General features: G+C 38.1%; 1 protein-coding gene across 1 annotated transcript in view; it reads left to right on the plus strand.

The window, feature by feature from the left end:
- The window catches only part of CNTNAP2 (contactin associated protein 2), a 1320279-nt gene extending 1305283 nt beyond the window's left edge, over positions 1-14996 (plus strand). The window contains exons 23-24 of the mRNA XM_066629190.1: positions 11000-11101; positions 12123-14996. Of these exons, the coding sequence (XP_066485287.1) occupies positions 11000-11101; positions 12123-12322 (302 nt within the window). The 3' untranslated portion in view covers positions 12323-14996. The remainder of the gene's footprint in view (positions 1-10999; positions 11102-12122) is intronic.
- Positions 14997-15423: the final 427 nt, after the last annotated feature.

A 15423-nucleotide genomic window follows, 5' to 3' on the forward strand; every position in this document is an offset into this window, starting at 1 on the left:
GAGGCTTGAGCTGGTAAGGGGAAGTTTTCTGTTTTGCACTTGCAAAGCCAGGTGGGTCTTTATATGGATATTCCTGAAACAGAAGAACTTTAAACTGGGCACTGGAAGGGCTGAAGATCTCACTGATTCTTTTTGGGGGGTTGTTATTGCAGGCAGACTACAGAGTAAGCCCCATTGACCACTATGGGATTTACTTCAGAGTAGACATGCATAGGCTTGAGCTCACAAGCTGCAATCCTACCCACACTTTCCTGAGAGTAAGCCTCATTGACCACAATAGGACTTACTTCAGAGTAGATTCACTTGGTGGAACAGGACTGGCTCCCTCTTATTTATTTTATTTTAATTTAATTATTTATAATTATTTATTTTCATTTGCTTGATGATGTCACTTCTGGGCCATGACATCACTTCCAATGGGTCCTGGACAGATTGTCATTCTAAAAAGTGGGTCCCAGTGCTAAAAGTTTGAGAACTGCTGTAATAAGGTATTAGTAAGTTGATGTGAGAGAGAGAGAGAGAGACTACAAGTTCTCAAAATCGCTAAAATCAGAATTTGGAAGAATAAGACCATCATGTTATATATCAATCAATGTGTACTTTCATGCAGAATGCAATGAAACAAACCACATTGAAATATACGTGTTATAACAAAAAGTACAGCCAAAAAACAGGTGGGGATGGGGCAATAGCACATCACCATGCCCACCTGGGGCGTTGCCTTGCCCACTACATGGGGTGACGCGCAGGCCTCCCGCACCGGGTGACGCGAATCCTGGTGACACCACTACATTTCTTACAGTACAATCCTAACCTGCACTGGAACGGACAGGCCGACTTGGAATAAGGCAACTTAGAATAAGGGGACTTAAGTTCCCTTACCCTGAGTAATGCCCCAGTCAGCCCTATGAGGCTACTCAGATCACTGGAGTAAATCACTGGCGCAAATTCAAGAGTAAGACTGACTGGGCTGGGGTCAGGGGTTAGGATCCAGCCCAAGTGCCAGATCCTGGTCGTGCCTCCCTCCCCCGGCCAATCTGCTGACCGACCCAAGGGAACTTTGTTTCCTTTACCTCAAGGAGGCTTTTGTACTCCCCCCCCCCCCCGATACAGTGCACAGTCCATTCTCATGGCTGCATCGGCTGGGGGGATTTAGTTAGGATTGGGCTGTTAGTCAAAAATCTATTTACTATTATGCTTTTTATAATGGTCATTCCCAATTAAGAGAAATTAAAATCCCACTCCTAACTGTTCAGGATTGCAGAACTGAAGGGATGCACACTTTGCCTGGAGAACTGAAGGCCACTGGGAGGTTAACAGAGGAAGACAAGGGAGGTGAAAGAGGAGGCCACATATTGGGCCAGCTTGTCTTCCAGCAGTAGCTATTATGAGTGTCTTCTGTTGCCTGCCATTGAAGCAGCGAGCTGTCCCAGCATGCTGGTTGCCACAAATCTGCCTTCCTGCCAGGCTCACATGCTTTGGGGAGTCTGGGCCAGTTGAGCGCTCTCTCACTCTCTTTCAGTATTACCTCCTTCATACGATTGTTTTGCGGATAAAATGGAATAACCGCCATGTACTAATTATCCACGGATTTTGCACCTGCGGTTTTATCTCAACATGATGTGAAGGGCCCTTTAAATTAAAGGAAAAACATCCCTTTACTCAGTCTTGCTTACTATTATAATGCAGGAGAAGGGTGGTAATCAATCAAACTCTCTCCAGGGGCTTAGAACAGCTTAGTTTCAGTTCACTTGGAGACAAGTGACCCCTCCCTTTGCCCTGGAGCAAGTGAAAGAATGCAAAGCGAAACTGATTATCACCTTCTCTTTGCATTGTTTCGATTGTTCCAGGGGGAAGGAAGGGATTGCTTGCCTTGTTCTAAGCCCCTGGAGAGAGTTTGTTTGATTGCCTGCCTGCTGCTGCTCTCCTGCATTATAATGGTAAGTGAGGCTGAGTAAATGGACGTTTTTCCTTTAATTTAAAGGGCCCTTCTCATCATGTTGAGATAAAATCAGTGGATAATCATCCTAGCTATCCTAGTGAGGCTATTTTTAACCACTGAGTAAAGGGAGGTTTTTTTAAAAAAATTGATTTCATTTAATATTGTTTTTGGCATCCATAGGGGTTCTCGGAACGGATCCCCTGTGGAAGCCAAGACACAACCTGTATATCATAACTGCCTTGTGTATTGTTTGAGAGTAAGGCAGAATAAAACTGTAATAATAAACAGAAACTAGACAAGAAAGGGAAAGGAAATATTAAGGCAAGAAGTGATGAGCTGCAAGAGCCAAGTAATTAGCCAAGAAGCTGTTGTAATTAGAGTGCCCATTGGAGAAGGTAATGAAACTGGCAGCCAGAGCATAATATGCCTGTCATGAAAGCTGTAGTCTTATAATTGAACAAAGAGCCAGAAGCATAATGGATCTGGTTTTTCCCTCTCCACTGCAATGCTGCAAAGTTTATTCTGAACAGGCTTATCTTATCTGTAACAAGCTTTTGTGAGGAGCTTAATAGATTGCCCTGTTTGTTATTTTTGTTCAAACAAAAGATTGGTCATAGCTACAGTGTGAGTCAAATGGACCAAAAAGAGTCAAAGGTCAATGGAAGGAAGAGATAATGAAAGCATGATTGATGATTCAAAAATGTGTTTCATTTTTTACTTTGAACAACTTTGCTGTTAGTGTACTCTGTTTTTGAGGTTATTTTCTAATTTCCAGAAAGCTACAGCAGATGTTCAGTAAGGTAAACTCTGTCTATGCTAGTGCAAAAGCTTTAAGTGCAGTGAGTTCATACAGAATTTGGGGCATATCATCTAGTCCAGAAATGGGTAAGCTGCATTCCCTGAGGCCAATTTTGCAATCCTTTCAAGTAGTAAGAAATAGAGATGGACCACATTTTAACATTACATTCCTCCCTCTTGACTTCTCTCTCTCTCTCTCTCTCTCTCTCTCTCTCTGAAACACAGTGCCTGAGTGTGTGTGCACCATTATTGTAAAACCTGTGTGGCTAGATGGTGGTAACTTTATTATGGAACCTTGCCATTGGTGAGGGGAATAATTTTGTGTACATAATTCACTGCTAGACTTCAGACCACAACCTGGAGAATGTAGTAGACCCTGAAAATGCACAGGTTGGCCATCCCTCATTATCGCTCTATCTCTAGGGAGGTTTCTTAGCTGTACACTAATTCTGTGGTTCCCAAACATTTTAACATTGGGACCCACTTTTTAAAATCTCTATCAGGACCCACCAAGCTTTACGAGACTAATAAGTGTCACTTTACCAACCACTAAAGCCTCTGTTTTTATCCTTTTAACTATGATGGGAAGGCTGCCTTCTGGAGTGTATGAGCCTCATGTTCACTGGATCGGGACTATTCTAGTGGTCTTGCATTCCCCTTTACCTGGCCTTCCAAGAGTAACCAAGGCATGTTTGCCTGCTCATGAGTAAATGTGTATATGTTGCTCTGTTTCAGTTTCCAGAGGGCTGAATAGGTTTTCCTTGTCAGCTATCAGCTTGTCAATTTCATGACCCACCAAAAATTGAGTCATGACACACGGGTGGGTCTCAACCCACATTTTGGGAACTACTGTACCAACTTCATTCATAGCCAAATGCAATAGAAATTGTTTACTCAGAGATTAGATTCTTAAAGGAGTAAAACAGAGCTGATTACAGCATGATGAATGCTGAACTGGCAGTAGGAGAGGTTAGCAGAGAAAGTACTGATACAGGTTGGGCATCCCTGAATTCTGAAATATGGAGTATTCTGAAACACGGAACTTTTTTTGAGTTCCAACTTTTTTACCTAAAGAAATAAAATCACAAACTGTGTTTCATCCAAAACCTTGTTCCATGCACAAAATTATTTAAAATATTGTATAAAATTACCTTCAGGCTATGTGTATTATATGAAACATAAATTAATTTTGTGTTTAGACTTGGGCACCATCCCCAAGATCTCTCATTATGTATAGGGGGCCCTCATATCTGTGGATCCCATATCAGTCTGACCCCCGCAAATACACACCCCCTGCATGTACACCCTCTGGAGGCAAGGGGAGCTCTGCTCCCCAGTGGCATAGCTAGCAAGGGGCAGGGGTGGTCCACTCTAGGTACCAGCCTTGGGGGGGTAACATCACAAGTGACCAAAATAGCTAAAATCACAATGGTTAGGAATAATACCATCATGCTGTATACTGTTGGATGTGGAATTTACAGCAGAATGCAATCAAAAACAGCATGAAATATCTCCATTCTATCAAAAGTTATGGCCAAAAAAAAACAGAAAACAAAATTCATGGAGCCCTATGGAAAGTGAACCTGAGCCATATTGTGCACTTACTCATGAGTAGGCAAACTTGCCTTAGTCCATCGAAAGGGCAGGCTGACACCGTAGTGACCAAAATTGTGGAAATTTTGGCTTTTAGGAATAATACCATCATGCAGAATCTCATCCATTGCTTGTAAGGATACATTTATTTCATTCATTGATTGTGGGGATGCATTTATTTTCACTGCATTTATTTTCTGGCCGTTATTATCATTCATTTCATGTCATGACTATTACTATCTCTCAGTCTCACCTAACTCACAGGGTTGTTGCGAGGACAAAATAAGGGGAGGAACCATGCACACCACCCTGAGCTCCTTAGAGGACAGGTGGTATAAATATGTGAAAAAATCGATCAATTAAGTCGTATGGGGGTTGCAAAAATTTATGGGCCCCGGGCTGTCAAGTGACCTAGCTATGCCACTGCTGCTCACCTTGCCTTTAGAGGAGCTTTTAAGCTCGGCAGAGGCCGAGGACACCCATCCCTGCCCTCTGTCAGGCTCAGACTGAGCTTTAGAGCTCAAAACCAGAAGTGTTGTTTTTAATGCATTAGGATTAATGCATTAAATTTAATGCATTAGGATGCCTTATAAAGCATTAAAAATGTCACTTCAGGTTTCTTCCATGAAACCAGAAGTCACATGTTTTGAGCTCTAAAGCTCAGTCTGAGCCCATCAGAAGCTAGGGACAGATGTCCTCACCCCTTGCTGAGTTCAGAAGCCCCTCTGGAGGCAACGGGAGTGTTCACCTATATCTGCAGTTTTAGCTATCTGTGGGGAGTTCTGGAATGGAACCCCCATGGATAAGGGGGCACACCTGTATATGCATGTATTCTGAAATACAGAAAAATCTGATATCCAAAATGCTTCTGGTTCAAAGCACTTTGGATAAGGGATGCCCAACCTGTATCTCTTGTATGCTCTTTCTGCTGATTCCCCATTTCCTTCTAACTCCGCCCATAAAAATGCACCCACAATGGGTTTTTTTGATGATTTGTATTTGAATGTACTTCAAATGACTATATCACCATCCTGATTGGTTCAGCATTTTTAGCATGAAAATGAATACCTCATTAAACATGCACTATTCCTCCGCCTCCGTCAGAACTCTTTCCTCGCCCCCTTTGATTCAAAATGTTGACTACGCACATTTCTGCCCCTTTATATATGTGCTCTATGAATGGACAGCTCATGTTGTTCATTTTGGGGCTGAAAATATTGCACTATTTCCAAAACTTAGAGATGGAGAATTTCTTGACTCCATTTTCCATTAAATCAATGTCACTAGGGCGTGCACACATATTTGCGTACAGAGATAGAATTTATGTAACCTGAAGTTGACAGATTCACTAAAAAAAATAGTGAAAATTGCTGCAGCACATTATCAAACTTTTCTGTTGCAGAAGCGATTTCAGATCACTGCATGTTTTTTTTAAAGTTGGCAATATAGGAAAGGGAGCCCCCTGATGGTGCAACATGGGATCATACTAGAGTAAATACAAGGATTGCAAGGTTGAGAAAGCTTCCAAGAGATATATTAGTGCATTTCGTAAGAAAAAGGACAAGAGATAGGGTTTTACAGCAACATGCAAAGATGAAGCTTACAGTAGAAGGAGTACAGATTATTGTGATGAAGGAGGTTCCACTTAGAATTCTAAAGAAAAGGAAAGAATATGGCTTTCTGGTGGATGTTTTGAAACAGAAGAAAATTATCTTTAGATGGTGTGAATTGGAAGGAGTTACCTTTAGATTTCAGAGTAGAATGTATAGAATAGATTCAGTTCAGAAAGCTAAAGATTTTATGAAGGAATTCGAAGGAGGAGGAGAAAGAAGAGAACAGGAAAATCTAAAGGATATGCAACAAGCCCAAATAGACTTTCAAATAATTAGTTCAGAAGATTAGCTATGGAGTATAAGTTTTATCTTGGAACATTAATGGAGCTAATGCTCCAAATAAGAGGAAAAAAATATTTTATTATTTGAAGAAACTTTAAAAAGATGTGATTTGCCTTTTGGAGACGCATATTAAAAAAGGTCATACAAATTACTTAATACAGAGAAAGTTAGGACAAGAATTTTTTTCAACAAATTCAAAGAAGAAAAATGGTGTGGTTATGTATGTTAAAGATTATTTAAAACCAAAACTTGTGTTTGTAGATGAAAAAGGCAGGTGGTTGGCTGTGAAGTTATAATTTCGGGAGTAAGAACTTTACTTTTGGGTTTGTATGCTCCAAATCAAGAAAGAGGAGTTTTTTTTTAGGCAATTATTGGATGTACTCTTAAATTACTCATATTCAAGTTATTGTTTGATGGGAGATTGGAATGCAGTTGTGTCACCACAAAGGGACAAAAAATCTGAGAAGGAGATTAAGATTTCTCAAGGGAAATTACCAAAAACTTTTTTTGATTTGGTAGAAGCTTTAGGGGTTGTAGATATTTGGCAACAAATGAATGGAAATGTAAAAGAGTTTACCTATTATTCAGAAAGACACAGATCATTTTCAAGAATAGATATGTTCTGGGTGACGAAGGATATTGCAATAAAAACTTCTAAAGCAGAAATTCTATCAAAGACTCTTTCATATCATAATCCAATAACTATGACTATTAAGAAGAAACCTACAACATATAGATGGAGATTGAATGAATTGTTGTTACAAAAAGAGGTTATAATAAAGGATGCTAAGCAGAAATTAAGGGAATTTTTAAATTTGAATTTAAATAAGGGAACAGAAATGAGGATAGTTTGGGATGCTAGTAAAGCTTTTATGAGAGGATACTTTATTCAGAAAAGTATAGAATGGAAAAAAGAGAGACAAATTAAGTTTCAGAAAATTGAGGAGGAAATTAAAAAGAAGGAATATGAGTTAATAGAAGTCCCAGGAGATAAAAAAAAATAGTACAACAAATAAAAGATTTACAGCATCAATTCTCTTTGATGATGGTGAATCAAATGGAAATTAAATTAAAGTTTGTGAAACAAAGATATTTTGAGCATGCCAATAAACCAGGGAAATGGTTGGCCTACAAATTGAGGAAGCAGAGAGAGAAGAGAGTAATTTTAAAATTGCAGGAGGCGGGAAAAATGTATACTGATCAGGAGGATATAAAAAAAATAATTACAAATTATTATGCTAATTTATACAAAAGTCAAAAAATAGATCAAGTAGAAGTAAAGAACTACTTGGATAAACAAAATTTACCAGAAATGTCTGAAGAACAAAGGGAAATCTTAAATAATAGAATAACTCTGTGTGAAGTTGTGGAGGCAATAAAGAAGATTAATATAGATAAAGCTCCGGGTCCAGATGGTTTAACAGGTAGATTCTATAAATGTTTAGAAGAAGAAGTAAGTTTACCATTGCTTAACACGATGAATGATATTTTGCAGACTGGGAAAATGCCAGATTCATGGAAAGCAGCAAATATAACTTTGATTCCTAAAGAAGGACAGGATTTGATGGATATAAAAAATTACAGACCTATTGCCTTGTTGAATAATGATTGTAAAATATTTACAGCAATTTTAGCAAACAGAATGAAGAAGATATTACAAAATCTTATACATGAAGATCAATGTGGTTTTTTACCGAAAAGACACATGAGTGATAATATTAGAATAGTATTGGATTTGCTGGAATATTATGATAAAAGGATAGAGAAACAATTAGCATTGTTTTTTTGGACTTTGAGAAGGCGTTTGACAATTTGAGTTGGACTTTCTTGATTGCTGTCTTAGAGAAGATGAACTTTGGAGAGAACTTTATTCAATGGATAAAGTCAATTTATACATCACAAACTGTGCAGGTAATGGTAAATGGAGAATTATCAACAATGTTTGAGATTCAAAAGGGAACACGACAAGGATGTCCATTGTCGCCACTTATATTTATACTTGCCTTAGAAGTGTTATGTAGAGATATTAGACAAGATGAAAGACTACATGGTGCAAAGATTAAAAATGAATGTTTTAAATTAAGAGCATTTGCAGATGATATGGTTTTGATCTTAGAAAAACCTTTAAAAGACATAGAGTAGTTGATGGTTAAGTTGAAGAAGTTTGAATCATTAGCAGGATTTAAGATAAATAAACAGAAAACTAAAATTTTATCTAAAAATATGAATGAACAAGATCAATCGAAGTTGATGAATAAGACTGGGTTCAAAGTGGAGAAGAAGATTAAGTATTTAGGTATTATTTTGACAAACACGAATTGTATGTTATTTCAAAATAATTATGTTAAAGTTTGGGGTGAAATTAAAAAAAGATTTTGCAAGATGGGAAAGGTTGAAATTATCTTTTTTGGGAAGAATATCTGTAATTAAAATGAATGTACTACCAAAAATACTTTTTCTCTTCCAGAATATACCAATATTACTTTCTGATAAACCTTTTAAAGAGTGGCAGAAAGATGTGACAGGTTTTATATGGCAAGGGAAAAAACCAAGAGTGAAATTTAAGATTTTGCATGATGCAAAAGATAGAGGAGGTTTAGGACTGCCTGATCTGAAGACTTATTATGCATCATGTTGCTTTCTGTGGCTTAAAGAATGGATACTGTTGCAAAACAAAAAATTGTTGAAGTTAGAAGGATATGATTTAAGATTTGGTTGGCATGGATATCTTTGGTATGATAAGTTGAAAGTGAATATGGAATTCAAGAATCATTATGTTAGACATGCACTGTGGAAGATGGAATCGTTATAAGAAAAGGTTTTACAACAAAATTCCACTATTAACTTCACCACAAGAAGCACATTTTGGTTTGGGAATTGTACCAAGAGATAAATGGTTATTGTATAAGAACTTATTGAAATGTAATCAAGGTCAATGTATTTTGAAGTCTAGAGAGGAATTGATTGTAGAGGGTTTTGACTGCCAATGGTTTATGTATTTACAATTATTAGAAAGATTTAAAATTGATAAAAAATTATATGGTTTTGAAGAGGGAGAGACAATATTGGAGAAACAATTAAGATCAGATGAGCAGGTAATATCTAAAATATATAAATTGCTTTTGAAGTTTGAAACAGAAGATGAACAGGTTAAAGAATTCATGATCCAGTGGGTAAAAAATGTGGGCTATGAACTTTCAATGGACAGATGGGAGAAATTATGGATAAAACAGACAAAATTTACTTTGAATGTTAGCATTAAGGAAAATATATATAAGATGATCTATCGTTGGTATGTGACACCAAGTAAATTAGCCAAAATGTATGAAACTATGTCCAATAGTTGTTGGAAATGTAAGAAACAACAGGGAACATTTTACCACATGTGGTGGACGTGTTCAAAAGTTAAAAAATATTGGTCACAAATTCATGCACAGATACAGTTGATCTTAAAAACAAATATACAATTGAAGCCAGAAGTATTTTTATTAGGTATGACAGATGAGTATGTGGAAAGAAAAAATGAAGTTTTATTTTTGTATATGATAAGCGCAGCCAGAATACTTTATGCTCAAAATTGGAAGACTATGAATATACCTTCGGTGGAGGAATGGTGGATAAGACTTATGGATTATGCGGAGATGGATAAATTAACAATTTTGCTTAGGGAGAATTCAACAGAAACCTCTTTGAAGAATTGGAGTCCAGTTATTGATTTTTTGAATCAGAGAGAGGATGGGGATTTGAGGTATTTTGGATTTGAAGATTGATTTTGAAGTATTAGTGGTATAGATTAACATTTGTTAATGTTTGGACTGTCTGTATTTGGATTATAAGTATGGGAATGTTTTGGCTTCGCTCGTGCTGCTTTATTGGAATTTTGTTTATGTATGTATTTGTTTTTCTATTTTATGTTTATTATAGTTAAATAAATAAATAAATGATATAGAAAGCAAAAAAAAAAAAAGTGAACCTGAGCCATATTGTGCACTTACTCATGAGTAGGCGAACTTGCCTTAGTCCATCGAAAGGCCAAGAGGCTTGCGCTGTATTTGAATCAAAGACTTCCTAACTCATAGGCATAGTCTTGTGTACTTTAGCCCACTAGCTAATTGTGCCATATTGTCAGCTTGCAAATAGCCTGTAGTAGGAAATTTAGAACTAGATAAAACTCTGCCACATTCAGGCTTGCATTTCTGATATCATTTGTTACACAAAAATATTAATTATAGTTATTATTGTATATTCAGCTGTGAAATATGAAATATGTGGCAAAGGAGATTTCCATGTTGATCACTTATCTGTGATCCAGTTTGGAAAATCCTCCAACTGATCCAGTTCTGTCACTTTAGGAAAAATCATGTATGTACACTTCCCCTCCTCCTTCCCTGTGCGTTCCTGCTGCCCTATAATTGTGCGGCTATGAACCACCTATGGTGGCTATGGACCACAACCTATGGTGTGGCTGAACCATCACAGTAAATGTACAAAAGTAGTATTTGTTTCTCATGTTTAGGTGCAGTTCAGATGAACATTTCCTCTGTCCCCATGCATGTCCCACAGTCCCACATGTCCCACGCAGCAGCAGGATAGCATGTCATGTGGGAGAGAGATGTGTCCCAATGTATTTAGACTGAGTTGGCCAGAGTATATCTAGACCTAGTGTGGTTAAAAATGAAAGCACTGGCATTATTTAGGGTACCAAGTGAGGAACTGAAAGTGTAAAGGTTTTTTTTATAACTAGAATTGCATGTCTTTCTTTCTACATTAGGTGCTGATCACCCACATGATGGTCAAGTGGTAGGACATGGCATTAATAGGAATTCAGCAATTACTGGAGCTGGTGTTAACAGGAATTCAGCCATTATTGGAGGTAAAGGGGGAAAAATGGAGTTGGGAAACCATTATGAAGTAGATGTAGATGTATGTTAAAGCAGGATATGATCTATTCAATAATCTGTGTGTAATGCAAGATGTAATGCAAGAACAAAATTGAGTGAAATGGGAGTTTCGTGCTACTGGCTATGAGATCTCTGACTTCACTGTATTGAAATGAGGTTTTTCTAATCATTTAGCATCGTTTCTGAGGACAACCAGGATGGTGTAGTGGTTTGGGAGCTGGACTTTGATCTGGAAGATCCAGTTTCAAATCCCCAGCTAGCCATTAAGCTTCCTGAATGACCTTGGGCCACTACGTCACAGGGCTGTTGTGAGAACAAAAGGAAGGGAGAAGCTACGTATACCACCTTGAGCTCCTTGGAGAAAGACAGTATAAAAAATGTGAAAATAAACAGATAAAAATATTTAAACAAAACTCCAGTGCATGTCCTAGGATGTGGCTGTGTGCTATGGTGGGACCAAGTTCAGAGAAAAGAACAGGTAGTGCTGTCGAAGTGTTGATCAGCTGTTATGTACTGCATGTCTCAGTGGGGTGTTCATTGTTTTTTTAATAGCGTGAATTGATATGAATGCTTATAAATGACAGAGGATTAGGTGAGGGTGATATGGGGAATAACTGCAGAGAAAGTTAAAAAAAAAAACTACATCCATACATTCATGCAAGGTTTGTTTTATTTCTTAACTAAAGTTGTAGCAACATGGTTGGAATTAATGATGTCATGAAATCACACCCTAATTATATCCTGTTTATCAGAGTTCTGTCATTTCATACAGACAAATGCCACCAGAAGAACCGCCAGTTCCACTGATACACGTTAAGAATGGACTAGTAGCAATGAGATTTTCCCTTACAATAAACATGAATGTAAAGAAACCCTGATAGCAATGCCAAATCCAGCAGTAAAATTTTGAAGAACAGCTAAAATGCACGCTAGCTTCACTTCAAGATCCAGTTGAATGATTTTTTTAAAACAAAAATCTTCACTCTGTCCTAGGTGTGATTGCTGTTGTGATCTTCACTATCCTCTGCACCCTGGTGTTCCTCATCCGCTACATGTTCCGCCACAAGGGAACCTACCACACCAATGAAGCCAAGGGAGCAGAATCCGCTGAAAGTGCTGATGCGGCCATCATGAACAATGACCCCAATTTTACGGAAACTATTGATGAGAGCAAAAAAGAGTGGCTTATCTAAAATGGAGGGAGGCGAGCAGAAGGTTTGGGAGTCAGGATTGGGGTGGGGTTGGGGAAGACTTTTTCAGCAAGGAGAGAGCTCTCTTATGGACTCCTGAGCACATCTAGTTTCAAAGAAATCAGCACAACTGGAGGCGCAAGTGACAAACACTGAGACTGAGAACACAACCGCATTTGCAGAAAAGTACTTTTAATATTGATTTGCAGTGAATTGCCCTTTCTTGTGTCCATCTAAACTGAGAGCATCATTTAAGAGGGTCAGCATTGGTTCACACTTGTCAATAACACCTGTCTTCTTTGTGCGTGGCTAGAGGTGTTCAAAAATACCTGTGACAACAAGGGCCACTTTTCTATTTTTTTTAAAGCCCTTTTGAATGTAAATATTTCTCTCACGAGAACAGCAAATCAATCTTTAAAGCCTGGGACTGTTCTTCTCTAATGTTCTTGCATAGATGATTTCATACAAAGGATGCTCAGACAGTTGGGTTTTGCTCACATGCTTCAGCTTGTATTGTTTTAATGTTTCACTTGGGCATAACTACACAGCAAACTTAAAAATTGTTTGTCACTTCCCCAGGGAATTTTGGGAATTGTAGTTCTGCAGAGGGAGGCTAGGGACCTCTGAGGATCCCTTCTGATGTTACATTTTGGGAGCTGTTGCAGTGTGACTTGATCACATCTAAGGCCATGTGGGAGAAAGTCATACCATGGCTCCTTCCCACACCAGCATTGCTTTACCCCCTGCATGGGGCAATGCTAGTGCTGGAAGCTATGGTTTCCTCTCATGTGTTGTTGGACTTCCAACATTACAGAACAGTGTAGGACACATTATAGAGGCCTCTGTGCCACTAAAGGTCATGTTGGCAGGGTCATAGCACAGATTTTCAGTATCCTCATTAAAATGTGCATCCAGTTGTTTCTTTTTAAGGACTCCTGGGAGCAATTGTTATAAACTGGTTTAAATATCATGTAAGGGTCGAATCCTATCCAACTTTTCAGCGCTGATGCAGCTGCAATGTAATCCCATGGTAAGGGAACAAATCTTCCTGACCTTGGGAAGGGCTTCATGATTGCCCCACCACCACTACAAGATGCAGTGCATGCCCCGTTTGCACAACTGCATCTGTGCTGGAAAATTGAATAGGATTGGCCCTAAGTTTGTTATGTTGTTCTGCCCTTGGAGAGCAAAAAACTAGGGTATAGGGAGCACTTGGGGGTGGAGGGGTGGGAGAGCCACATTTGCCTGTTTTCTGTATCCCATCAACCTGTGCCAACACTTAAAAAGCTATGTCTGATGAGGGCATATAATAACAATTGTGTACAGTACTTATAATGTGAAAAAAAAATACTCTTATCATTCTTATCATTGTCAGAGAGGAGCATCAAAAAGCACAGGAAGCCTTATTTATTTTCTTGCTGAAATCCGAAAGAACATTCCATTTAAGTCAGTTACAACTCCGCCAATCTTTGGTCATCGAGCTGCATCTGTTCTACTTGTGACATATTGGCATATGCTGTACGTATGTAGACATAAGCATTGTAGTAGGGAATTAGAATCTGATTTTACCAGTTTGTTTACTTCTGTTTCTTATATATCAACTGTTGCAGAAATATTACTACAGTGTTAGTAAACACATTTGACCTGGGAGATTTCATGTGATACATTTATCTGCCAGCAGCATACAGTACTAATTATTTTTTCTTCTCTAAATCTCCCACTGGAACCCTGTTGTGCAGGATATTTGTAAAGCAGTCTTCTCTCAAGTTGATAGGCTGCAATAGAGGGATTGAAAAATCTTGTTTGCAGGGAGAGCTGTAGTCCTGGAGCATGGTTTCTCTTTAATGCACAGATTTGCCTGAATTATATCATCTCTAGTAAAGCATTTTGGGGGTCAGATAAGGCAATAACTTAATGCTTCAGGGATGAGAGTCTCCTTTATGACTCTTATGTACACTAAAGTAAAGAGAACAAAGGAACAATTCACACACTTGTATCTAGCAAATTGTGTGAAAGGACTGTCCCAGATTAAATATCATGGCTTGGGCTTTCTGATCATGTAAACATAGTACCTACCAATGGAGATTGCTCATCAAATTATAACAGAGGCCACTCTTACACTACACATTTAAATCAGTTTCAAACTAGTTTTTAAGATCACAACCCCCACCCAAAGAACCTTGGGAGCTCTGGTTCTAAAGAATGGCTTTTTTGTCTTTAGCACTTCCATAGAACTGAAGCATCCAGTGTTCTTGGTTCAGATCTCTAAAAGTAAAAACAGGTATGAAAATGGTTTAAAATTTGAATCTGTACAAGCCCCATATCCCTTGATACCAACCAATTGACCTTGTGAACTAGCCCTTCATTGGCAGTAAGGACAAGATCACCCAATGATGTTCTTTGATGGCAGACAGGTGACTTAAAAATCCATTGCTGATGAAGACATTTCTCCACTGACAAAGCCTTATAGAAAGTTGTATAGTACAAACTTATGAAAATTTGATTGTATGGCCTCTTGCTTTTCATGTATTTAAAAAAAATATTATTTCTTGTAAAAGGTTTTATGCCTATGATGGCTGTGGATCCATGTAATCCATCTGCTCACAATTTTGGTATGCACAGCTTTGAAACATTTCTATATCAACTACTTCTAAGAAAGATTGACTGGAAATCCAAAATAACTGTAGCTCAATGTACTAAAGACTACTATTCTCTTTTACCTGACTCCTCACTTTATTTTCTGGGGTGTGAAGGGGAGTGAAACTGTTTAATATATTACAAAATCCTTGCAAATCTGGAGAAGGAATTTCATTTAGAAATCTATCATGTTCTACATGTCTGTGAGTCTTTCTGTCTGCCCTCTTCTACTGAACTGTGTTGCTGATACGAATGGGAGATATATTACCAGAGAAAAAGTGGAAGGTAACAGATTGCATTTGGAGACTCTACAACATTAGGAGACCACAAATTCATACACTTTTGGAAACTAATTTCATTAGTAAAGATCACTTCTTTCCTTGGTTATAGAAAACCATCTGTGCCTTTGTTACATCTGCAGCCATTATATCCACCTGTTTCATTTCATACATATCTGCATGCCTGGC

This window comes from Tiliqua scincoides, chromosome 5 (assembly GCF_035046505.1).
Source record: "Tiliqua scincoides isolate rTilSci1 chromosome 5, rTilSci1.hap2, whole genome shotgun sequence".
In the NCBI taxonomy this organism is placed as follows: domain Eukaryota; kingdom Metazoa; phylum Chordata; class Lepidosauria; order Squamata; family Scincidae; genus Tiliqua; species Tiliqua scincoides.